Source organism: Danio rerio, chromosome 14 (genome assembly GCF_052040795.2).
Source record: "Danio rerio strain M-AB ecotype USA chromosome 14, GRCz13ab, whole genome shotgun sequence".
Taxonomy (NCBI): domain Eukaryota; kingdom Metazoa; phylum Chordata; class Actinopteri; order Cypriniformes; family Danionidae; genus Danio; species Danio rerio.
This window is the reverse complement of record NC_141034.1, coordinates 12,279,843-12,307,248: the sequence shown is the minus strand read 5'-3', so window position 1 is coordinate 12,307,248 and position 27,406 is coordinate 12,279,843. Positions and strand designations below refer to the sequence as shown.

Below are 27,406 nucleotides of genomic sequence, written 5' to 3'. Positions count from 1 at the left end.
CACAAATCACTTAATCAATAGCAAAATTAATTAATCCGGTCATAATATGTTTTGATGAACAACTTTACAAATAGCATTTCCATATTAGCTTAAAATGAGTGTAGGTGGGATTTTGCAGAAGCGAAAGGGCTTTACTACAGTTACACCTAGATTAAAATGAACTTAATATTGCCTTTAAATTGCTGTTACTAAATTTAGTGCAGACTTGCTCATTGATCAAACTATGGATAAAAATAACACAAGATGACGCTGACAACCTGAGACTTTCATTCCATGCAGTCAATTTCCACCCAATTCCATATACTTAAATTATATATATATATATATATATATATATATATATATATATATATATATATATATATATATGAAGACTTCAGATGCAAAAGCTCTGTGCATTATAAGAAAAGAAAACACACTGTACAGTCGGAAGTGCAGCATGTGTTCATAAAGTTTTTTTACGCTATGACACTACTTTGAATGAGTCCGATGTACTATAAATTAAATGACAACTTCGTTTCCAAAAACAAGTTAAGATGCCACATGAATGGTATGAGGATAAACGATACGAAAAAAGAGGTCAAGACATTATGTCATTATGTTGAGAATGAATGAATGACAGCTTCTAAAAGTGTCTGAGAGACATCCCTTTTTGAGACATGCCCAGTAGGCCTACCTTGTGTTCTATTTGCTAATGCAAGCTATTTTTAAAAAGATAAATATAATGTATAAAACTATACATTAATTATATTACTTCATTACCTATATGTCTGATAAGCTTTTTATATTAAAGGACAATGCACAGATATTGATGTTTTTACACTACATTATTCGAATTTAACAAACTTATTACAACGTTTGCACTGTTTACACTGCTCTGCTTACATTAAAAGTTGATCAAAAATTAGAAATGACAACAGATTGTTAAGATTTAAGTAATGTCAATTTCAATGTTATTGATTTTATTAATTCATTTTCCTTTAGTTTCTGGTTTATCAGAGGTTACCACAGCAGAATGAACCACTTACTGTACTTGACAGATCATGCATTTTTAGTTTTAAGTGGTTTGTGTAATGTGTTTTATGTTTAGTATAAATAGTAATAAATAACTTGTAATTGAATCTTTAGTGTTTGTTCAACTAATTGCAATGTTTGGTCCCAATAGGTGGATTTACAAAAAAAGCACAAGTGGATTTAGCTGGTTTTTAATTACTAGCTAATAACCGGATCATTTTCTATAAAATGAAACTTCTGAACCTAATCAGATGAGCCTGATAGAAAATGCTTGTTTAAATGCTGATGTTAATTTTTTGCAATTGCTTTGCCACCTTTTTCAAAAAAAACTTATCATTCTCTGAACTGATTGCAAATCTCTTCAAAACTTCATTGCATGTCTACAAAATGTAGTTACTTCCCCAAAACATTTCATTCATGCTTCAAAATCAAGTGTCAGTAATTTGGTCAATGCTACCAAAACATAAAGTGTATTTGTCATTGTGTGAGCTTCACTTATCAAAATGATTAGGTTTTTTTTTTTTTTGGCAAGACAGTCAACCATGAACATTTACGTTTAAAAAAAAAATAGATATTTTAAGAGAAAATGCAAAGTGGAGTCTTACTGTATTGTATATTTTATTTTTCTTATGTTAACACAAATACATACACAAAAAACCCTTACAAAATGTCATCTATGAAAAAACATTTTCTTGGTGGACACCCTGTCGCTCGTGTTGGCCTTGCCAGAGATTACATTTCCAATTGCTCCTCCACAAGCATGTTGCTACAGTTCAGGATTGTGAATGTACTGATTGTGATGTGGGCAATTAATCAATCAATCAATCAATCCATCTGTCTGTTTGTCTGTGTATAGAGAGATTTCAGCTCCGGCGGGTTAGACAGACAATTCCACCAGCCACTTTGGCTGGTTGGAAAACATTTTTAAGTTGTAGTTTTCTTAAAAGCAGGGTTCAAAAATAAGCATGACAAAATGACTGACAAAATTAACTGTGTTCACACGAGCAAAAGAATAGTGAATGAACAGTCACTCGCACTAACAGCTGATGTAATGCGCACAACTGTTAAAAAGCGTGCGCTGAGCGATTGGTTCCCATTGAAATAGACTGGACAGGAGACTTCCGGTGGCGCTATGACCAAGTAAGCAGCATAAAATTGAGCTCCGTCAAAATTAAAAAAGTCAAGTGGTAACTTTAATTCCTAACACTTTGGTTGAAGTAAAATCAAGACCATCAACAAAATGAGCTCGACTTCAAGACATAAGACGAGTAATAAACTCGACAATAAGAAGGAAAGGGAGGAAAAACGGAGAACGCCGAGCCCAGTTAGCATCGAAAAGGCTAACGCTAGCAACGAAATGAAGCTAGATCCAGACGTGCTTGAAGAATTAAAGAAACTCCGCAAGGAAAATCAAGAAGGACACAGTCAGACAAAGATGTGCCTCGAAAGAGTGGAACAAACAGTCAAAGATATAAAGGACCAACTTATTGAACACGAAGAAAGAATCGAACGGGCAGAAGAAAGAATAAGCATGGTGGAAGATACATCACGGCGACACCAAAGGGCGATAAAATACCTGCTTCACCGCGAATGGGATCTAACTGCAAAGTGTGACGAACTTGAAAATAGAATGAGGCGCAACAATATCCGAATTTATCAAGTGCCAGAAGGAAGTGAAGGAAAAGATACGGCGGGATTCGTGAAGAAGTTGCTAGATGAAGTACTTAATTTACCGTCAGAAATTGACATTAAGATTGAGAGGGCGCATCGTTCACTAATGCAGAAACCAACGGACACGACAGCCCCCCCGAGATCTATAATTGTCAGATTTCTGGATGCAGCGGTGAAAGACGCGATCATCAGACAAGCGTGGAGCCAAGGTCAGATTCATTTTCGGGAAAAGCGAATCTTCTTTGATCAAGATTACTCCCCTGACCTTCAAAGGAGAAGAGCGAAAGTCTACGAAGCCGTCAAACAACTAAAGAAGAAAGGAATACAGGCAAAATGTGTTTACCCGGCACAACTAAGACTGAAACTTAGCAGCGGCGAGAAAAAATTTTCAACGCTGAAGGATGCGACTACACAACTGAAAGAACTCGACATTGAAATACGCTGTGGAGAGAGAGAAAGAATGGAAGAGGAGTTGAAAGAAAAGCCGGGAAATAAAAGGAGAGAACGAGACACAGTATTGTCGACAAGCGACATAAAGGCTTTGATTCAAGAAGGGTAGATTCGGTACTTCAAAACGGGACAATAGTTTTCTTGCTTTCTAAGTAATTCAGGAAGGTGCGTCCCCGCTTGTGTTAGGAGTTTAAAATATGACTATAAATTTTATAACTTTACAAGTTCTGTTGCCATACGTATACAAGTGTTATGTTAAAGTTTTGACGGACGCTAAATTTTAAATAGGAAATGAGTGAAATGCACTCAATCAGACCTCTTATCTTTTACACGTACTTTAGTGTAATAGGGGTTTCAATAGCACTGAGTGCTATATCTTCCCCGGAGAGGATGGACCACGCCTCTCTGCCATACAAACCTGGATTAGATGCAGAACACGTTCGAAAACTGCGTCTAATGGGACAAATGGAAGTTCAGTTCAGTTCTGTTCAGTTTATGGTTATTGAGGGAATTGTTTTTCATTTTCTTTTTTTTGCTCTTTGCTGTCATTTCAAGTGTAGACATACAAACATAAGGAGGAATGCACATCTTAACGTAATTAATGAACATGGAACTATTGAATGTGGTTAGTTACAATATAAACGGAATTAATAATCCTATAAAAAGGAAGAAAATCTTTAATCAGTTAAAAAAATGGCAGTGTTCAATAATATTATTACAGGAAACACATTTATCAGAGATAGAACATTCCAAATTAAAAAGAGAATGGGTAGATCAAGTGTTTAGTTCATCATTTGAAAATAACAAAAAAAGAGGAGTAGCGATCCTATTTAGTAAAGCGGTGTGCTATAATAGTGAACAAATATTTAAAGATAAGGATGGGCGTTATGTTATGGTGATTGGATCAATTGGAGGTGTAAAGATAACAATTATAAACATTTATGCCCCAAATGAAGATTGTCCGCTTTTCTTTAGAGAAATAGCAGCACTTGTAACAGATAAAAGTGAAGGGATTTTGATTATGGGAGGGGATTTTAATTCTATACTGAATTCTAAACTGGACAGATCACCAATATTAATAAAACCTCTCTCTAAAACTTCCAAAGAAATTACAAACTTGATGAATGAAATGGGATTAGTGGATGTTTGGCGATTTTTGCACCCTAAGGAAAGAGACTTTACATTCTTTTCACATGTGCACGGAAGCTACTCAAGAATAGACTATTTTTGTATACCAAAAGCAGATATATATAAAGTAAAAGAGTGTAGAATTGAACCAGCCACCATTTCAGATCACAATCCAGTTATTATGAAAATTAACCTGGGACTAGACACGCAGTTTAGATATTGGAGATTGAATGTCTCATTGTTAACAAACACTCAAACAAAAAAAGAAATACAAGAAGCATTAAAAGAATACTTTTTAATTAATGATGATGGTAATGTCTCCCCTTCAATATTATGGGTTGCAGGAAAAGCCACAATAAGGGGTAGGATTATATCTATAGGGTCTCAATTAAAAAAACAAAGAAACTTAAAACAACAAGAATATGAAAACGAAGTAAAAAGGTTAGAGAGAGAACACAAAATAAATAAAAAAGAAGAAACACTTAAAGAGTTAAAAGAAGTTAAGCAAAAATTAGATGAAATACTAACGCACAAAGCAGAAGGAGCTCTTAGATACATAAAAAGAAATTACTATGAAATGGGAAATAAAGCTAGTAGATTATTGGCTTTTCAACTCAGGAAGGACCAAGCTAGCCGTATTGTCCCAAAGATTAGACACCCGGTGACAAAACAAATTGAGACACAACCTAAAGCAATAGCTGACATTTTTGCAGAATATTATCAACAGTTATATAAATGCCAAGACCAAGAATTAAAAAAAGAAAAAATTTTGACATTTTTGAAACCACTTAATCTGACAAAATTATCAAGTGAAAAAGCAAATAGATTAACAGACCCCATAACAGAAGATGAAATTAAAGAAACAATCATTAAATTAAAAAACAATAAATCCCCAGGAGTGGATGGGTTTTCTGCAGAGTATTATAAGGTTTTTGTAAATGATCTTACCCCAATATTATGCAAAGTATACAACTACGCGCTAAAATCACACGATCCACCAAAATCATGGTCAGATGCTATAATTTCAGTATTGTATAAGGAAGGTAAAGATCCTACGCAATGCAATAGTTATCGTCCTATCAGTCTTTTGTGTGTAGATTACAAAATATTAACATCTATATTGGCGAAACGAATTCAAAATTGTATAAAAAATGTAATAAAACCAGATCAAACTGGATTTATTCAAAACCGACATGGAACCAATAATGTAAGAAAGACATTAAATTTACAATCCATAGCGGTAAAAAGTAAAAAGAATGCAATGCTTCTCAGTCTTGATGCTGAGAAAGCTTTCGATAGAGTTGATTGGCTATTTTTAGAGCAAACACTGATAGAAATGGGTTTTGGAGAAAAATTTGTGGAATGGTTCAACATATTATATAAAGAATCAAAATCAAGAATAAGGGTGAACGGTCAGTGTTCCAAATTCTTTGGGGTAGAAAGAGGAGTTAGACAAGGGGACTCTTTGTCTCCTGCTTTATTTGCTTTAAGTATCGAACCATTAGCAGAAGCCATACGTCAGAATACAGCCATTCTAGGAATAGAAGATGAAGGGAGATCGGTTCATAAAATAGCATTGTTTGCAGACGATGTATTGTTCTACATAGAAAACCCATCCCACTCCATTCCCCCACTTATGCAGTGTTTGCATGAATATGGACTAGTCTCAGGGTATAAAATCAATGAAAATAAATCTGAAGCCATGATGGTTTCTGGGGTTTGGCCTCCTCAGCTTAATGAGCAGGTTTCGTTTCATTGGTCAAAGAAAGGATTTAGGTACCTGGGTATCATTCTTACCCCCAAACCTAGCCAGCTTTTCGAAGCAAATTATTCAAATCTAATAAAACAAGTTAAAAATGATTTAAAAAGATGGGAGCTTCTTCCTCTCTCATTACTGGGTAGAATTGAGGTAATAAGAATGAACATACTACCCAGATTTCTTTTTTTGTTCCAGTCTCTCCCAGTAAATGTGCCTGTCTCAGAATTTAATTCGTTAGATAAAATATTTGGAAAATTCATATGGCAGAAAAAGAAAGCTAGGATAAAATATAAAACATTGCTTTTATCAAAAGATAAAGGAGGTTTAGGCTTACCAAATCTAAAATATTACTACTGGGCAGCTCAATTAACCGCAATAGTAGCTTGGATTAAAAATAATAAAGAATCAACATGGGTCGAAATTGAACAAAGCACAATAAAAGAGACATCACTGTCCGTTCTACCTTTTATAAATGTAAAACAGGCTCCAAAAATTAAAATAGATAACCAATGGATAAAACATACTCTAAAAATTTGGAATAAAATAAAAAAAATGTTTGGGGGTCCGGAATCTATATCCAGGGCCATGCCTATAGTAGGAAACATTGAGTTTCTCCCATCTGTGTGGGATGGTGGATTTCGAATATGGGCAGATAAAGGTCTTATAACAATAAATCAGTTATTCGTTGGAAAAGAAATTAAATCATTCTCACAACTCCAAGAACAATTTAATATTTCACCAAAAGATATGTATAGGTTCTTCCAAATAAGACATTACATTACAAACCATAAAGAAAAAGCTCTAATCATGCAAGAACCAAACAAAATAGAGGAATACTTCATAAATATTACAGAAAAAAACACTCCAGCTAAAAATCACGTCTCCCATTTATACAAAAGATTACTAAATAATACTGTACAAAATACCGATCACGTTAAAGGAAAATGGGAACTAGAACTAAATACCATAATCGAGGATGAGGTCTGGACTGAGTTATGTGAAGGATGTCATAAAGGAATTAATAGTCAATTGTGGAAAGAATTTGATTGGAAAGTAAATATGAGGTACTTTAATACTCCTTTTGTAATTTCTACATACGTAAAAGGACCATCGGTAGCTTTGTGTTGGAGAAAATGTGGTAAAATTGGAGACCATACCCACATTTTTTGGGACTGTCCTACGATTCAAGAGTTTTGGAAAAATGTTAAAAAAGAAATAGATAATATATTAGATAGGGAGATACCCCTCGATCCAGTTGTGTGTTTACTGGGAGCACTGCCCAAAGGGATGTTTGATAAGGAAGCAAGATTTGTCCTAAGGATATTATTACTGGTTGCAAAAAAAATGATAACAGTACATTGGATGGAAGAAAGTTCTCCAAAAGTGTCTCAGTGGATTCAGAGACTTAAACAGGTCTATATAATGGAAAAAATGACTGCATGTCTACAGATGAAAACTGATATTTTTCTAAGGAGGTGGAAAAGTATTACGACATATTTGGATATGTATATTTAGAGATTGCTTAACCTCACCTTAACATGACGGTTATTTGATGTAACTATGCAATACAATGTAACTTGATGTACAGATGTATCCCCTGGAAAGTAATTATGATGGCAACACCTTTTATTTTAATTTTTTTTTATTTTCTTCTTTGTTTTTTATTATTATTATAATTTCATTATTTATTTTTATTTTTTATTTTTTTAGGTACCCCCTCGTGTGTAAGGGGTAAAAAATTTTTGGGGAAGGGGTTGTTCTGTAAAATAAATATATAAAAAATCTTAAATAAAAAGTTTCAAAAAAAAGAAATAGACTGGACAAAGAGCGATGATCTTACACCCACAGTCCTGCTACTTTCAAGAGCTCAAAATTTAAAAAAATACATATTCTTTTGTAAGCAGCAGCGGTCACTGCTTTTATTTTAAATATTCTTAGAAGAGATCATTAACAAGCCTAACATTGACTGTGTGCATGATATGTTTTATCTGCTCTTATTTGCTCACAGTTATTTTTGTTATTATGGTTTAATTATCATTTTAGTTTTACAATAGCAGTTTTACAATAGCATTGCTGTAATGGGAGATTAACTCCCTGTTTTTGTGTAGTTAACTGGTGATCTGGGAATGTTAGCCAAGACAGATTACTGTGCATATCATAGGGCTCAACCTGTGCAGTGCACATGCCCTTTTTAGTCTTGGATAGAAAGTGCCCTTCCAAAATGATCTGAAGTGCCCCCGCATCCTCACCGCTCCCACCTCTCGCTCTTCAGTTCGCGACAACCCCGCCCTCCCCCCATCCCCCGCTCGAGTTTGCAACAAATCCCCACTCTACAGTTCGCAACAACCCCCACTCCTACTTTTAAGTTCGCGACAATGCCCCAATCCCCCCCTTTCTTCAAATGTCTCATCCTGAACATGCCCCTTGAAAAGTCTCTGCACGGGCCTGGTGTATATTTTAGATCCATGACAATAATTATTTTTAAATGTAGTTTGTTCAAAGAAAAGTTTTGTTGAATTAAAAAAAGCACATGCAAAGCTATATTTTCCTTGTTTTCACACATAAAAAATTGTGGCTAAGAAATACTTGTTTTTTTTTTTGTGGTCAGAGATAAATTTGGTGAATCCTTAATTTTGAGCCCTGAAAAGTCCTGAAATAAAAACTGAAAAATTTTCTTTTGCGTAAACCAGCTAAATCCCATCTGCTTTTTATGCAAAACCTTCTAAATCCACCTATTGGAACAAGACATCTAAATTAAGTAATTTAACATGTCAAAGTCAAATTTAAGCAAAATATATTTTCCCAACAAGAAATTGTGGCTAGTGAAAAAGTTAATGTCAGCCCTATATATATATATATATATATATATATATATATATATATATATATATATATATATATATATATATATATATATGTATATATTTATGTGTATATATATATATATATATATATATATATATATATATATATATATATATATATATATATATATTGTAGCGAGGCAGAGGGAAAACACAAACACAGTTGGGTAAAGTTACAAACAAGGAGGGTGCTTTATTTACAAGTGATATAGTGGGTGAATGAGTGCTCTTCTTAGGGGTGCGTGCTCAAGTGCTCCGGGGAGATGGTGAAGGCTGGTGAGACTTCTGATGTTGGATCGGTCACGAGCTGGATTCGGTTGTGGGAGAGACAGAGAGAGACAAGCGTTAGCGCAGGGAGTCATGTGGAAATGAAGCTCAGTTTCCTCCTGTGTGGGGCTGGCTTTTATCTCTCCCTGGCTGATGAGGTCCAGCTGTGAGCGATCCGTTGCTGATGAGTTTCCAGCTGGGGTGAATTTGTGAGCAGCATCAGCAGACTCGCTACATTCCCCCCCCTTAGCGTCGTCCTGGTCCTGGGTCTTCTGCGAAGAAAGAGCAGTGTATTGAGAGAGGGGGTAGAATGTTTTGACAGACCTGCCCATCCTGACCAGAGCCGTGAGAGTCCGTCTGCGTTTCCGTGGGAGGCCCCGGCTCGATGTTGAACTTCGAAGTTGAAATCCTGGAGCAACAGGAACCATCTGGTGACCCGAGCATTGTTGTTCTTCGCTGTGGCCATCCATTGTAGCGGGGCGTGGTCGGTCACCAGAGTGAATTTCCTGCCAAGGAGATAGTACCTGAGCTCCAGGATTGCCCACTTGATCGCCAGGGCCTCCTTCTCCACCGTTGCGTAGCGGGTCTCTGCGGGGGTAAGCTTCCGACTCACGTACATGATGGGATGTTCTTCATCGCCGTGGACCTGGGAGAGGACCGCGCCCAGGCCCGAGTCGGAAGCATCCATTTGAAGAATGAAGGGGCAGCTGAAGTCAGGTGCGTGCAGTACCGGTGAGGATGTGAGGGCCGTCTTCAGGGCTCGGAACGCGTCATCTGCTTCCTTGCTCCATCTTATCCTCTCCGGCTGCCCCTTTCTGGTCAGGTCTGTCAGTGGGCTGGCTATGGATGAGAAGTTAGGTATAAAACATCTATAGTAGCCCGCTAACCCCAGAAATGCACGTACCTGGGTCTTTGTGGTGGGTTGTGGAGTTTCTTGTAGTGCTTTGACCTTGTTTTGTTGTGGCTGTATGAGACCTCTTCCAATGTGGAACCCGAGGTATCTGGCTTCGGTTAGCCCCAGGTGGCATTTCTTGGGATTAGCTGTGAGCCCAGCCCGACGAAGATCTAAGAGCACCCTCCGTAACCGGGATAGGTGTTCCTCCCATTACTCGGAATGGACGATGAGGTCGTCCAGGTATGCTGCTGCATATGGCTGGTGGGGCCTCAGCAGGATGTCCATCATTCTTTGGAATGTGGCTGGGGCCCCGTGGAGCCCGAAGGGAAGAACCCGGTATTGCCAGTGCCCACCGGGTGTGGAGAAGGCGGTTTTCTCCTTGGCGTCTTCACTTAGTGGTAATTGCCAGTAGCCTTTGGTGAGGTCGATGGTGGAGATAAATCGGGCTCCACCCAGCCTATCCAGCAGCTCGTTCACCCGAGGCATGGGGTATCCGTCAAACTTGGAGATCTCGTTGAGTTTGCTGAAGTCGTTGCAGAAACGGAGGGTGTCATCGGGTTTGGGGACCATCACTATTGGGCTGGACCATGGGCTACGGGATGGTTTGATGATTCCTAACCTCCTGATCTTCTGGATCTCCTCGTTGATAGCCAACCGGCGAGCCTCTGGTACTCTATAAGGCCTTTGCCGGACGATGGTGCCAGGTGGAGTGATGATGTTATGCTGGATGATGGTTGTTCGGCCCGGTTTCTCCGAGAACACATCCTTGAACTGACCAACCAAGGCTTGCAGCTCCGCCTTCTGGTTTGGTGAGAGTTGCTCACCTATGTGGACAACGGGAAGACTTTCTTCAGTGAAGGCAACGAGATGACCTGGAGCTGCAACCCACTTCTTCATAAGATTGATGTGGTATAGCTGTTCTTCCCGTCTTCGTCCTGGCTGACGGACTCGATAATTTACCGGCCCTACCCTTTCTACCACCGTGTATGGTCCCTTCCAGGATGCGAGGAACTTCGAGGTTGTGGTGGGTATGAGGATCATTACCTTATCCCCTGGGTGGAACTCTCTGGGTTGGGCTGGCTCCTGTTCCCAGGCTTGACAAGCCACATCCAATAGCCCTCAGGGTTGGCGGCCAAACAGCAGATTGAAGGGGGTAAAGCCTGTGGAGGCCTGGGGAACTTCCCTGATTCCAAATAACACGTACGGGATCATGAGGTCCCAGTCGCGCCCGTCCTCTGCCACCACCCGTTGGAGCATCTGCTTCAGAGTCTTGTTAAACCTCTCTACAAGGCCGTCAGTCTGTGGATGGTACACTGAGGTTTTTATTTGTTTTACCTTGAGGAGGTGACAGAGGTCTGCCATCAACCGGGACATGAAGGGGGTGCCCTGGTCGGTCAGTATCTCTGCTGAAATTCCCACTCGACTGCATAGGAGAAACAGCTCCTTCGCGATGGCTGATGACGTGGCCTTCCTCAGGGGAATCGCTTCAGGGTATCTGGTGGCATAATCGAGGATAACAAGGATGTGTTCATGTCCCCGGGCCGACTTCGGCAAAGGCCATATCAAGTCCATACCGATGAGGGTGAAGGGCACATCAATGATGGGTAATGGTATTAGAGGGCTGGGGGGGTGGTCGTTGGGGAGACGTTCTCTGGCAGATGTCACATGCCTGGCAATACCTTTTAACTTCTCCGTCTAGTCCCGGCCAGTGGAAACGATCGCGGATCCTTTTAACCGTGTTGGCCGCTCCCAGATGTCCAGCCATCGGTTGGGTATGTGCCAATTCTAAGACCGTCTCCCTCTTGGTCCTTGGAACGACCAGTAGTGTCTTCTGTTCCACCCGCCTCTCTGCGACACAGTACAGCAGACCATTTTCCACAATAAAATGTGGGAGGGGGTGAGGGCTGGGAAGTCGCTCATTACCGTCAACAACTCTTACTTGCGGCCAGCAGTGTTTAAGCGTCTGATCTTCCCTTTGTGCTCTGTCAAAAATCGCCTCCAGCTGTTATCTGTTGAAACAGATCAAAGTACAAGTTAGCGGATATGGATGACTCACCCCCTCTGTCGCTCTCGGTGGTCATCAGCGCTGGTTTGCGGTCCCAATGAGCCCGTGACTTGTTCTTCTTGTTTGAACGAGCCGATGTAGCGTGGTGGTGAGTCAGGAGTTCGTCGAACCCCGACCAGTCTCTGCCCAGTAGGAGGGGCACAGGAAGATCCGGAACGACCCCGACTTTGATGCGCCAGCTGCCTGGTTTAGCCGCGATGGTCACTCTTCGGGCGGGTACGTGGCGGGTATCACACACGTGATTGGAATTCGCCCTTTACTTTCATGGTGATATTTTAAAGTCTTCGGGTGACCCGGAGTGATGGCGTTTCTGTGTCTAATGTGGCCGTTTGTGTTTTTCCCTCTAGATGGACTTTATGGGTGGGAGCTTCGGGAGGGATGTTGCAGTGTACCGCGCACCCTGCTGTCCAGGCCGGGGTCGAGTGCGTCGTCGGCTCTGTGGGCATCGGCTCGTCCATCGGGCTGGGGACCGCTGGTCTGCCGCCTGGTCGTGCTGTACCCTCCACCAGTCGCCATGGTGCACTTACCCTCCGGGGTGGCAAAGCCGCTCTCTCCCCATTGTCTCTGGCGATATGAGCTTCAGCCAGCTCGATCGCCTCCACCAGGGTGGCCAGTGACTCAGGATTTCGCATGCTGGTGAGTGTTCGCAAACGTCGGGGTAACGCTCGCATCATCTTCTCAATGATCACCTTCTCAGCGACCTGGACTGCCGAAGGATCTCCTCCCAATAACCATAGACTTCCCAGGCGAGAAAGTTGAGCTGCTTGAGTCCGCACTGGCTGTTTCTCGTCATAAGACCACAGGGAAAACTGTTGTGCTGCGCTGATTGTGGAGAGCCCCATTCTGGCTAATATCTCCTTTTTTAACGCTTTGTAATCTTCATTTTTGGGTGTCTCTAGTGAAAAATATGCCCGTTGTGCTTCTCCTGTGAGAAAAGGAGCCAACATTCTCGCCCAGTTTTCCTTCGGCCAGCCTTCTCTCTCGGCAATGACTTCATAAGTGTGTAAGTAAGCGTCAATATCATCCAGGTCGCTGAGTTTAGTGAGATGATGATGCGCACTCACTTCGGGAGTCGGATGGTGTCTGGCCGCCTGGCGGAGCTGTTGTTCCAGTCAATCCTGTCTGGCTGTAAGTTGCTCAGAGATGGAATTTTGTTTACTGGAGATCTCCGCTAGGTGGAGCTGTACCTCTTCCAGAGACATGGCGACGGGATGTTGACAGCCGAGTAAGAGGAAGCGTGGGAGAGAGAGAGAGCGGATGCCTGTCTGTAACACACACAAAGAAAAATTCAGCGGTTATTTCTTCTTACTGGTAAGTGTTTCTTCTGAATTTTTCCCTCTGCAATGCCCGCATTCTCCACCAGTTGTAGCGAGGGAAAACACAAACACAGTTGGGTAAAGTTACAAACAATGCCCCGGAGGGTGCTTTATTTACAAGTGATATAGTGGGTGAATGAGTGCTCTTCTTAGGGGTGCGTGCTCAAGTGCTCCGGGGAGATGGTGAAGGCTGGTGAGAGTTCTGGTGTTGGATCGGTCACGAGCTGGATTCGGCTGTGGGAGAGACAGAGAGAGACAAGCGTTAGCGCAGGGAGTCATGTGGAAATGAAGCTCAGTTTCCTCCTGTGTGGGGCTGGCTTTTATCTCTCCCTGGCTGATGAGGTCCAGCTGTGAGCGATCCGGTGCTGATGAGTTTCCAGCTGGGGTGAATTTGTGACCAGGGCGACGTGGCATCAGCAGACTCGCTACAATATATATATATATATATATATATGTAATGTGTAAAATTTAATGTAATGTGTATTTATATAGCGCATTTATTGTGTATGGCCATTCACCCAAAGCGCTTCACAATCATGAGGGAGACTCTCCACACCACCACCAGTGTGCAGCATCCACTTGGATGATGCGATGGCAGCCACAGGACAACAGCGCCAGTGCGCTCACCACACACCAGCTATTGGTGGAGTGGAGAGACAGTGATAGAGCCAATTCGGTGGATGGGGATGTTTGGGAGGCCATGATCGTAAGGGCCGATAGAGGGACTTTGGCCAGGACACCGGGGTTACACCCCTGCTCTTTCACGAGAAGTGCCATGGGATTTTTAACGACCAAGGAGAGTCAGGACCTCGGTTTAACGTCTCATCCGAAAGACGGCGCCCACTGACAGTGTAGTGTCCCCTTCACTTTTACTGGGGCATTAGGACTCACACAGACCACAGGTTGAGCGCCCCCCCTCTGGCCTCACTAACACCACTTCCAACAGCAACCTAGTGTTCCCTAGTGGTCTCCCATCCAGGTACTGACCAGGCTCAGCCCTGGTTAGCTTCAGTGAGTAACCGGTCTTGGGCTGCAGGGTGATATGGCTGTGGCCATATAAATATCGGATATTGACATTGTTTGTTATGCTGCTAAATTGGTAATTGTAATACAATTTGCATAATATATTTATCAATAAAGATTTGTAATGTCTTATATATATATATATATATATATATGATACTATAAGATAAGATACTACAAATCTTGATTGATAAATATATTATGCAAATTGTATTACAATTACAAATTAAGCAGCTTTACAAACAATGTCAATATCAGATATTTATGGTGTAAACATGCATATGCAAATGTTTTATATTTAAATACATTGTTTTGATTGTTATGACTTACACAAAAAGTGATTGACAAGTTGTGAAGAGTTTGATAGTTTAATTGACAACTGACTCATCAGTTTTGATCAACAATTCAATTTATTTATAAAGCACTTTAAAACAACACAGTTGACCAAAGTGTAAATAAATATAAATGTCAACATCTCAAGCTGTGCTAAAAGCCAAATTGAAAAGGTGGGTTTTAAGAAGAGGTTTAAAAACAGTAATGGAAGAGGCTTATTCCACAATTTTGGTGCAGCCACAGCAAAAGCCCGATCCCCTCTGAGCTTTCAACTGGTTCTGGGTACACCCAGGAGAAGCTGGTCAGCTGACCTGAGGGAACGATAAGGTGTGTAGAGACAGAGAAGCTCAGAGAGGTAAAGGGGTGCAAGCCATATGAAATTAGTTTTTGTCCAAACTACAGACAATTTTACTTACTTTTTGCACACAGGTAAGAGCCTATCTAGGATCAACCCACGCAAGGTTGTGGATCCTGACAACATACCTGGCCGTATTCTGAAGGACTGTGCTGCACAGCTGACAGATGTCTTAACAGACATATTCAACACCTCGCTAAGACAGGCAGTCTTCCCCACTTCACTACAATCTTACCAGTGCCAAAGAAATCATCTGTGTCCTGTTCAAATGACTGCAGTCCCATAGAACTGACTCCAATCATGATGAAATGTTTTGAGAGGTAAGTCATGCACAATATCAAGACCAGCCTCTCAAATACACTCGACCACTCCAGTTTGCATAAAGTCCAAACTGCTCCACAATTTCCTTCACCTGGCTCTTACTCACCTATAAAATAAGGATTCTTATCTTAGAATGCTGTTCATTGAATTCAGCTCAGCATTCAAGGCAAGGCAAGTTTATTTATATGGCACATTCCATACACAGTGGAAATTCAAAGTGCTTTACATAAACAGGAATAAAAGAGACAAGTGTAAGAAAATAAAAACAAATAATAAGAATTATAAAAATAAAAAACAGATAAAAATGTGTTAAAATAGTTTATGAGATAATGAAAAAGAAAAGAAAAACATAAAAAAGTGCAATCTGTCGGACGCAGCACAGTGTTTATTCAGTAAAGGCACAGCTAAACAGATGTGTTTTCAGTCTTGATTTGAATGTGTCTAATGTTGGAGCACATCTGACCATTTCTGGAAGCTGATTCCAGCAGTGAGGTGCGTAGTTGCTGAAGGCTGATTTACCCTGCTTTGACTGAACTCTTGGAACTTCAAGTTTATATGATCCTAAAGATCTGAGTGATCTGTTAGGTTTGTATTCAGCCAGCATATCTGTAATGTATTGAGCTCCTAGTCCATTTAGTGATTTATAGACAAGTAATAATACTTTAAACTCTATTCTGAATGTAACTGGGAGCCAGTGTAAAGACCTGAGGACAGGTGTGATGTGCTCTGATTTCCTGGTTTTGGTCAGAATCCTAACCACAGCGTTCTGGATGAGCTATAAATGTCTGACTGTCTTTTCTTCAATCTCATTCAACACAATAATCCCACAACAGCTCATTAATAAACTCAACCTGCAGGGCTTAAACACCTCACAGAGGATCTTACCTGAACTACCAACACCATGTCACTCTCCAAGAAGGTAAAGGCCCAGGGCATTTCTGCGCCATACAGGTGAGTGGAGTTGACAAGCTATCAGTATAAAAGACACCCTATCATCTCTCTGAATCTTGCACCAGGTTGCACATTTACATTATAGACACTTTCTTAATCACTCCATGTCTCTTGGAAACATGTTTTTCAAATTGTGCTTCACACAGGTCAGTGGGCTTGACAAACCACCTGTAGAAACACTCTTCTCTCTTTATGCACCTGACACTTTATTTAATCTCAATATTATATTATAATATATTGTCCAGTTTTAGGTGAAGCAGTGGTGCAGTAGATAGTGCTGTCGCCTCAAATTAAGAAGGTCGCTGGTTCGAGCCTCGGCTCAGTTGGCATTTCTGTGTGGAGTTTGCATGTTCTCCCTGCATTCGCGTGCGTTTCCTCCGGGTGCTCCGGTTTCCCCCACAGTCACAGACATGCGTTCCAGGTGCATTGGGTAGGCTAAAACGTCCGTAGTGTATGAGTGTGTGAATGTGTGTGTGGATGTTTCCCAGAGATGGGTTGTGGCTGGAAAGGCATCCGCTGCATAAAAACTTGCTGGATAAGTTGGCGGTTCATTCCGCTGTGGCAACCCCGGATTAATAAGTGAAGTTTATTTATAAACTAATTTCAAGAGGATCACGTGCTTATGATTTATCACGGCCGGTCTCGAATTTGCTAATCAGTATATTCCAATCATTCGAGCCCTAAGCTACTATAAATAACCACAGTTTTCAGTTCACTGTTATCTTCGTTTGGAAGAAACCCCCCTCCTCCCCTTTTTCTCCTCCTTTACCTCTGACTGGGCGACACGGCGGCCCAATGGTTAGCACTGCGAGCCCCACAGCAAGAACACCGCCGGCCCTGGTCCCTCAGGACCGGTGGGTGTTTCTGTGAGGAGTTTGTATGTTCTCCCCGTGTCCGCGTGGGTTTTCCCCGGGTTCTCCGGTTTCCTCCCATCATCCAATGACATTCAACATACATAAAAACCAAGCATTTATCTAACCCTCGTGTTCCCTTAGCTACCGCAGCGGGGGAGTTCTGACATCCACCGAGCTTAGGCTCCCCTCTCGCTCTGCCAAACGTTGGGAAGCCCCGGACTCAAGGAGTCTTTGAGCTCGGGGCTCTCTCCCGGGACAGCATGCCAAACAAGCTTTTATAAATCATCAGCTAAGTGTGAACTCTTGAAAGGGACAAGACAAGAAAATGAATGAATGAATGGATTGTCTTGTTTTCAACCTTTAATACCTCTCTTACCCAATATCCTGCACAACATAGTTTAGTCTCATGTAAAAGTACTTACATAGCCTGCCCTATGTGTATAGTTAAGTATTTTATAGCATATGTTAGTTGTGCAAAGGTTTTTCAAAATAGCTGTCCAGTGTTTTGTTTGTATTTATGATTATTTATGAAGACATTTGTTGTTCCTTTGTATATCCACTCGTTATGGAATGACAAAAAAGCTCAACTTGACTTGACTTAACTTGACCAGGTTCTCTACCCACTCAAGCACCCATACCTAAATTCTAATTTGACACACAACTCATCATCATCACAGCTCTATGAAAACTCCACTCACATTCCCTCAGTGTCTGCCCTCGTTGTTAGTAGAGAGGACTGAACTCCCAGTACACGGTCAGTGTTGATACATAAATACAGTTTACTTACCACACTTGTCTCCTGTGATCTCCAGTGTCATTCCTGTTTCTCCCATTGTGGTGTCTCCTGGTTCTTCTTCTGGTCATCATCTTGTTCATTAGCCGCGTTTCCACTATCCCACCTAAAGTGAGCGAGCCACGGCCAGTCGCGTTTCCAATGTCACTTCCGGGGCCAAATCGGGGCTTTCTTGGGGCCAGCGGCCGGCCTTTTTCGGCCCGCCGAATACCTTGGGCCATTGAGGGCCAGCCGGGGCGGAGTGAAAGGAGAGGCGGGCACAGTTTTCCGATCGCACATGAGTACATACGCGAAACACATGACAAATAAATAAATAAGGGAAAGAAAACATCTGGAACAAATTATAGGCTGGGCTCTTTTTGCGTTGGATCGCCCTTATGTTTCTCTTTTAAATGTAAGGTTGTTGCATAAAATAATAAAGTAGTTTTAATTTATAATTGACATTTCTTTGCTGCATCCTCCTTGATGTTTCAATGACGCATAATAATCTATATACCATATTAAAGACACAGCAGACAGTAAAGGTTTTCGAGAGTTTTTGTCAAGTTTAAAAGGTGTGTTTGTGCTCGTTTAAATGCCTGTATGTGTGTGAGAGACAGAGGAATAGAGCGCCCCGTTTATAGCTTTGTTGATGCCGCGAGCGGCTTTTTTGCACAATAGGAATACAACAGAAAGATATTAAACTTTACAAATTTCATGTCCACTTTTGTAGGTTTAAAACAATAGTGTCATATCTAGATAAAATAGCCTAAGCTATATTGAAATAATTTAAAGAATTACAAATATCATTAATTCATCTTCTGCCGCTTTTCCAGGGCCGGGTTGCGGGGGCGGCAGTCTTAGGAGAGAACCCCAGACTTCCCTATCCCCGGAGACTTCCTCCAGCTCCTCCGGGGGGATCCCAAGGCGTTCACAGGCCAGCCGAGAGACATAGTCCTTCCAGCGTGTCCTGGGTCTTCCCAGAGGCCGCCTCCCGGTGGGACATGCCAGGATCACCTCCCTAGGTAGGCGTCCAGGAGCCATCCGAAACAGATGCCCGAGCCACCTCAGCTGACTTCTCTTTATGTGGAGGAGCAGTGACTCTACTCCGAGCTTCTCCCGGGTGTCAGAGCTCCTCACCCTATCCATAAGAGTGCGCCCTGCCACCCTTCGAAGGAAACTCATTTAGGCCACTTGTATCCGAGATCTTGTCCTTTCGGTCATGATCCAAAGCTCATGACCATAGGTGAGAGTAGGAACGTAGATTGACCAGTAAATTGAGAGCTTTGCCTTTCGGCTCAGCTCCTTCTTCACCACAACGGACCGGTACATCGACCGCATTACTGCTGCTGCTGCACCAATCCGCCTGTCAATCTCACATTCCATCCTTCTCTCACTTGTGAATAAAACCCAGAGATACTTAAACTCCTCCACCTGGGGTAAGGACTTTCCTCCAACCTGGAGATGGCAAACCACCTTTTTCCGGTGGAGCACCATAGCCTCGGACTTGGAGGTGCTGATTCTCATCCCAGCCGCGTCAAACTCGGCAGCAAACCGCCCCAGTGCATGCTGAAGGTCCATGTCTGATGAAGCCAACAGAACAACATCATCTGCGAATAACAGAGATGAAATCCTGTATTCCCCAAACCGGACCCCCTCCAGCCCAAGGCTGCACCTTGAAATTCTGTTCATAAAAATTATGAATAGAATTGGTGACAAGGGCCCTTGCAGTCCTATGTAAAGTAGAGACGGATACATATATGATACGGATACGGATATATGCCGGAGTCCAACATGCACTGGAAACAAATCTGACTCATTGCCGGCAATGGGAACCAGACTCCTACTCTGTTCATACAGGGACGAGACAGCTCTCAACAGATCGCCTCTGACCCCATACTCCCCGAGCACCCTCCACAGAATGCCGCGAGGGACATGATCGAATGCCTTCTCCAAGTCCACAAAACACATGTGGACTGGTTGAGCATACTCCCATGAACCCTCGAGGACCCTGGTGAGGGTATAGAGTTGGTCCAGTATACCACGGCCCGGACGAAAACCGCATTGTTCCTCCTGGATCCTAGGTTCAACCATTGGCCGGATGCTCCTCTCCAGTACCCTGGCATAGACTTTCCCCGGGAGGCTGAGACGTGTCAGCCACGACTGCCCCACAACATCCAGAGACCTAAGCTAAACAGGGTGAATCTCTCTTCCCAGGCCTGAGTTTTTGCTTCCACAACCACCCGGGCTGCAGCACGCTTGGCCTGTTGATACCCATTAGCTGGCTCAGGAGTCCTGCAAGCCAACCAAGCCCTGTAGTACTCCTTCTTCAGCTTGACGGCATCCCTTACTTCCGATGTCCACCACCGGGTTGGTGGATTGCCACCCCGACAGGGACCACAGACCTTACGCCCACAGCTCCTCATGGCCGCGTTAACAATGGAGTCGGAGAGCATGGACCACTCAGTCTCCATGTCATGTCATGGAAAGGATCATTCTGATTGGACTATTACTGATAACGGATGAGTGGCTAGCGGTGCACAATCATATCACATGCTCCTCTCGAAATTAGTTTATGAAACTTCACTTAAATATAATGTATTCATTTACGTACTACTTTCTCTCATGGACTTTAATGTATCTAAACTGTATATTAACTGCTTTTGTGTGATTTTTGTGTATACATAATTTTGATTATCTTACTCAGGTCAGTACTTAATCTAAAAATGCAGTTTATATGAGCTCTCTAAGAGTTGTACAATAAATAGCATGTTTCAAGATTCTAAAAAGTAAAAAGTGTATGTAAACTTTTGATTTCAAGTGAAGCACATCTTGTTCATTTCATTTCAAATCCATTGTGTTGGTGTATAGAGCCTGATTATCTATGTTCTAAAGGGCTTACAAGAAAGGAAAACTTTAAAAACATATTTTGTAAGTCATACCTGCAATACATGATGGCTGTTACTTAAGGGTAGTGATGGCTCCTCATTTTCAGCGTCAGTCAGCTCAGCATTCTGGATGAATTATATACCAAAAAAGAAAGTATGAAATTGTCAGAAAAAAGTCTGTCAATACAGTTCAATGTTGTCAATTCTAATGTAACTTAATAAGCACAAAGCATAGTATATCTGATGTATTGTACCTATAATAATGCCCCTTAAGTTTATAAAAACTGAATCTAGTATAGTTTTAAGGCTTTAAATTTAAATATAACCTTTTAAACAGACATACTTTGCTAATCAGGATTACGTTACCTCAATGATTTCCTCTCTCAGATCCCATGTTACTACAATTTCTTCATCTTCAATTCTGTTTCCAAGTTCATCCCCTTCCCTCCACTCAACTGTCTCTTCCATATCAAATCCAAGAGTTTCAACTCTGTTGTTTTGTAATGGAGGGATCTGATTTGTCAAGTCAATCAATTCACAGTCTCTTTGAAAATCACAGTGCTCATGTAAATCCTGTGGACTCTTTGATTGCTGTAAACTGCAATTGAACAATTTACCAGTCTCCTCATCACTTGAGCTGCTTGCGACTCTTTGGACGACATGTGCTTTTTTGATATCATTCAAGAGTGAATGAAAGCAGTATGAAGTGCTTGGTCCATCTGCGGTAAAGCCACTTTGTGCAACATCCTCCAATTCCCCTGGTCTCTGGGTTTCTGTTGTCACTCGTCTCTGAGAAACAAAAAATTTACTAACATTACTAAACATTAACATTACACTAAATTACTAACATTTATTCTAAATCAAATCTTGAACAGCTCTGTTCTTAATCTATTTTTAAGTGCAAAATACCTTCTTGTTTTTCTTATTAGATGAAAGTCTATCATTTCCAACAGTACTGTCCAAAACAATTTGGTTTCTTTTGAAATCACAAACATGAAATGTGAAGTCTGCTTCTGGACCTTTTGGAGACTCCCCATTTGGAAAAAAAAGATTCTTTCCCATTTCCATTATTTGTTCAACAGTTGTCTTTTTTTGAACTGTCAAATGTCTTGTCCCACCACCATTATTGGTCCTCACTTGCTGGTATCCATTACGACCATAGTGAAGCCATCCAATTTCAATTCTCCTGGTGGTTCTTTCTGCAGATGCATTTTTGTTTCTTGCCATGGCATTCCTTTCCTTAGGGATAACACACTTTTTTTCTCGGAAAGTTTTAGATGAACCAAGTTTCCTTGCTTCAATTTTGTCTCTCAGGTTCTTTAAAAGGGATTCTTTATCAGAGGAGGCTGCTGTTTGTTGACAGAAGGAGACGATAGCTAGTCGGTCACCATATGAACTAACATACTTTGCCATTTGCTCATCAGTCATGACAGACAGCACAGACTTGTCAATCTGAAAAAGCGGTGATTGAAGATTTAATTGAATATATATGGATGGCTTTTGAAAGAACATGAATTTATGCACTAAAACTTTATAAATATAAAAACTGTGTATATTGCAATGTTTATTATTTTAATCATTTACAAAATTTTTTAAAATTACTTCACAAGACATGGTTCTAGAATGAAGTTACTTATTAATATTGAGGGTACAGTTAATCTATATAGACAATACCTACTTGCAGTTCCTGTTAAGTGAATCTGTTAGCATATTTTTGAACAGCCACGGTTGTATTTATGTTATTGTGGAATAAATGTATGCTCGGTTATGTAAAGTTTCAAAAGGACAGTTCTAAATAAAACAAGGTAATATAAATAATCATTTTAATTGTGTGCAAATTTACACAGACATAGAACCTAAATGACACCTTTATTAATATCTGTGTAATAAATGTGGCCATATTTAAGGATAGTATTAAATGTTTACATATACAGGGATACACGTTACAGGGTTGTGTATGTTGTTAACGTAATTGCTAAAACTTGCTTTTAATGAAACATTACTAACCTTGTCCCTTTTTATGAGAATGATGTCCTGTTCTGGGACGTCTCTTGACCTCAAAAACTGTTGTAGATCATCCTCCATCATAGAGCTACAACAATTAGCGTTAGCTGCGTCTGTGATGAGATGACAATCAATCACATAAAAGTTTAAGTTAGTTTAACTTACTCAAAGGATCTTCCACGCAATCTAATCAAAAAGAGTTTAATATAATAACTCACCGCAAAAGTATGACCTTTCTCCGATCCAACTGCGGAGTGTTAACATTCAAGATCATTCAAGTGAAGTGATGTTGACGCTGTGCAAGTGCAAACACCAAATGCAAACAACCGCGAACAAGTGTCTCATGAGAATACATGTCTCGCGGGCGAATTTAAAACATATTTGCGAGATAACGCAAAACATCTTTGCGAGGGAACGCAAAACTTTGCAAGAGAACGCAAAAAACTTAGAAATATATATTTTCCTCCCACCCATTTTTTTTCTTTCACTCATTTTTTTTCTTTCACCCATTTTTTTTTTCATCCACCCATTTTTTTTCTCCCCCACTACGTCCCTTTCGGGGTTCTGTAGGTATGTGCGTATAGACATACATTGTACTGCTGTACAGTAACGTGTCATTTGTTTATTTTGGTTGTCCTAATTTTAATAGTTTCGTGATGATGCAGTGTGCTTTATCTGCCTGATTCCCGCTAAAGTGGGCGGATTGAGTGACGTTCGATTCGGGGGATGTTTTAGGGGCGGGGTTTGCGTGACGCGTTGCGAGCTTCTACCCCGACAGTGGAAACGCGACATGATTTCGTTCTCACTGCTCAACCTCCTAGGCATTTGGCCCGGCCTGGCCCGATAAAAGCTCTGGCTCACACTGGCCCGATAGTGGAAATGTGGCTATTGTCTGAGGTATCCGTCTCTACTTTACAAGACTGCACAGTTAAAGATCCAGTTTATGTTTCATCGAAGGGCATCCGCTGCATAAGACATGTGTTGGATAAGTTGGCAGTTCATTCTGCTGTGGTAACCGCAGATAAATAAAAAGACTGCATTGTAAAAAATTGCTGTTAAAAAACGGTCAGATTCTACGATAAAATAATGTTTTTTCACTGAAACAGTAATATTCTGTTAAAAACAGTGCTTTCTGCACTGTTAAAAATTGTCCCGTTAAAAAACAGTAAAATACTGGCAGCTGCAGTTGCCAGCAATGTACTGTTATTTTACAGTATGTTGCTGTAAAAATACATGGACTACATTGATTTACACAATACTCAAGTGAACTCATTTTGCTCACTGAAAGCAACTGCCTCAACTTGGTCAACTGCTGAATGAGTTTATGAACTAATGTGCTATATATGCTTAGAAGCATACTTATAATGATAACTTATTTTAGTTAATTAGAAAAGTTCGGTTTAACTCTAATGTCTTATTTTTCACAACAGCACACATACATGTAAATCTGGAATCACCAGAGAGATTCTGACTGCATCAGCCACTAAACAGCCGCTATCTTTAAATAGAGAAACATGCAGAATAACATCAGCAGTTCATTGTTCATCTTTAACTCATACACTAGCTCTACTGTCCTCCACAACGGTGACACACAGAAGAAATTAGCTTCAGGTTTTATAGTAAAATACTGTTTTTCCTTGATTTAACAGTAATCTACTGGCAGCTGTGGTTGCCAGCAATATACTGTTTTTTTACAGTCTACTTCCGTTGTGTAAATTAACAGTATATTACTGTTAAAATACATTTTTACACTGCGTTTTTACCTCTCACACCTTTAACCCTTTAAACCCCAGAGCCTATACTTCAGTTTTAATTGAAGTGTCCACACTACTGAGTGTTCAAGAAACATGGAGCAAAGCTGAAGTAAATTCATTAATTAACTGACTAATTAAATGATAATTGAGGATTAACAATGAACAAATGAAGAAATACTGAAGGGAAATAACAAGAACAGAACATACAAAACTTTAGTCACAGCTTTATATTGAAATAACCTGAAGAACAACAAATGATTAAATCATTTAAATGATCAGCAGATGATTAAACAACTCTACAAACATCATCACCAGCTACGCTTATTACTTAATACATGTATTTTTGTATAACATCTACTAAAGTTCTTCTTGAGAAAAAGTTAAAGTTTTACGTCACCATCATGGAGAACAGAGTTTGCTTTAGTTGGGCTCTCAGCCCTGTCATTTTTAACATTTATTTATCTTGGCTGCTGCAATTGTTAAGAACTTTGTTTAAAAAGCTCCTTTGTTGAGGCAAGCCAGCCAAAAACCTAAATAAGATCTGGTGATGTTCATATTGCTATTAAATGGCAGAGTCTGTTCTCATTTAGTATTATAAAATGTACTGCTCCTATTCAATGTTAAATCTATTGTTTTACATTATATGTATATATATTGCAATGATTTCTGGAAGTTTTTAAGAATATCTTGGACAATAACACTGCTCTATGGTGTAAATCGCACTCAAAGAGACATCAATAATCAGAATATGAACCTCAATAATGGTGACAACAAATTTAACAAAATTAACAGTTTAACTCACAAACAGGCAACTGAAAGTCTAAACATAAACAACAGCAGAATCAAACACAAATAAAGAAAACCGTTAGACCATTATACAACATTTATTTATACCGCAATGCATGCTGGGATATTTGTACAGTGCCACTCCCAGCATGCATTGCAGCATGAAACATTTGAGATGTTACCATTGTTGAGATACAAGGTCAGATTCATGAGGTCTGGGTGTGTATTTGTCATAACTTAACTGTTAAGTAATTTCAGAGGTATCTTTTCTGTTTCCACTTCTCATTAATTAAATTAATACCTGCAACTAAGCATAAAATCTATTGCATGAGGCCCTTCATCCAGATTTATACCAAAACATTTATCAGAACTAATTTCAGATAAATAGATTTCTTCATTTATTGACTTCCCAACTTTATTGCTATAGTACAAACGTTTTGTAAACTCTGTATTACAGCAGTTGGAAAGTCTTCTTAAATGAGTTCAAGGGTGAAGAACCCAACTAAATCAGCCCCTCACTCCATTACGGTGACACAAAAAACACCTTAATTTCTGTTGGATCTCAATGAAAATTGTATGGACGTCAAATCAGTCAGTAATAAGTGTGTCTGCTGTTGTTTGTGGAGTTGTTTAATGATCCTCTGCTGAGACTGAAGGTGTTTTATTTTATTTTATTTTATTTTATTTTATTTTATTTTATTTAATGTTGTAACTCAAGTCACTGTTTGTGTTTCTTGTTTATTTTCTTCAGTAATTGTAATTATTAACAGCAGGTGTTCATCAGTGTCTGAATTCACTCATTAGTGTTCATTAAAACTGTCAGGTGAACTATATTAGTTAACTAGTGTATGAAATAGTGAACAAGGACACAAAGCGTGATTTCAAACACAGACTTCAAAACATCGAATCTGAACTCTGTTAGCTCACAGTTTTCTGCAGTTGGTTACTTTCTCGAAAACAAAAATGATACCCAGAAAGCACTGTTTTTAACAGAATATTACTGTTTTAGTGAAAAAACATTATTTTATCGTAGAATCTGACCGTTTTTTAACAGCAATTTTTTACAGTGTGGGTAACATTTTTGTTTTCGAGAAAGTAACCAACTGCAAACACTGTGAGCTAACAGAGTTCAGATTCGATGTTTTGAAGTCTGTGTTTAAAATCACACTTTGTTCCCTTGTTCACTATTCCATCAACTAGTTCACCAATATAGTTCACCTGACAGAGTTAATGAACACTAATGAGTGAATTCAGACACTGATGAACACCTGCTGTTAATAATCACAATTACTGAAGGAAAGAGAAACAAGAAACACAAACAGTGACTTGAGTTACAACATTAAATAAAATAAAATAAAATAAAACAGCTTCAGTCTCAGCAGAGGATCATTAAACAACTCCACAAACAACAGCAGACACACACTTATTACTGACTGATTTGACTTCCATACTATTCTCATTGAGATCCAACAGAAATTAAGGTGTTTTTTGTGTCACCGTAATGGAATGAGGGGCTGATTTAGTTGGGCTCTTCACCCTTGAACTCATTTAATAAGACTTTCCAACTGCTGTAATACAGAATTTACAAAACATTTGAACTATACCAATAAAGTAGGGAAGTCAATAAATAGAGAAATCTATTTGTCTGAAATTAGTTCTGATAAATGTTTGTTATCTGGAAGAAGGGCCTCATGCAATAGATTTTATGCTTAGTTGCAGGTATTAATTTAATTAATGAGAAGTGGAAACAGAAAAGATACCTCCGTAATTACTTAACAGTTAAGAAATAACATACAAAAACAGTTCAGTTATGACAAATACACACTCAGACCTCATGAATCTGACCTTGTATCTCAACAATGGTAACATCTCAAATGTTTCATGCTGCAATGCATGCATTGCGGTATAAATAAATGTTGTATAATGGTCTAACAGT

General features: G+C 40.2%; 1 protein-coding gene and 1 long non-coding RNA gene across 3 annotated transcripts in view; both read right to left on the bottom strand.

Moving 5' to 3' along the window:
- The window catches only part of LOC147840776 (uncharacterized), a 1,215,461-nt gene that overhangs the window by 29,936 nt on the left and 1,158,119 nt on the right, over nucleotides 1-27,406 (bottom strand). The gene's annotated exons all lie outside the window — the stretch shown is intronic.
- Nucleotides 13,466-23,122, bottom strand: LOC141377695 (uncharacterized). The gene is made up of 5 exons (XM_087281157.1): nucleotides 22,934-23,122; nucleotides 21,836-22,378; nucleotides 21,293-21,715; nucleotides 20,981-21,052; nucleotides 13,466-13,663 (listed from the first exon to the last, which is right to left on the bottom strand). The coding sequence occupies exons 1-5, from the start codon at nucleotides 23,012-23,014 to the stop codon at nucleotides 13,544-13,546; spliced, it is 1,239 nt and encodes a 412-aa protein (XP_087137283.1). The 5' UTR covers nucleotides 23,015-23,122; the 3' UTR covers nucleotides 13,466-13,543.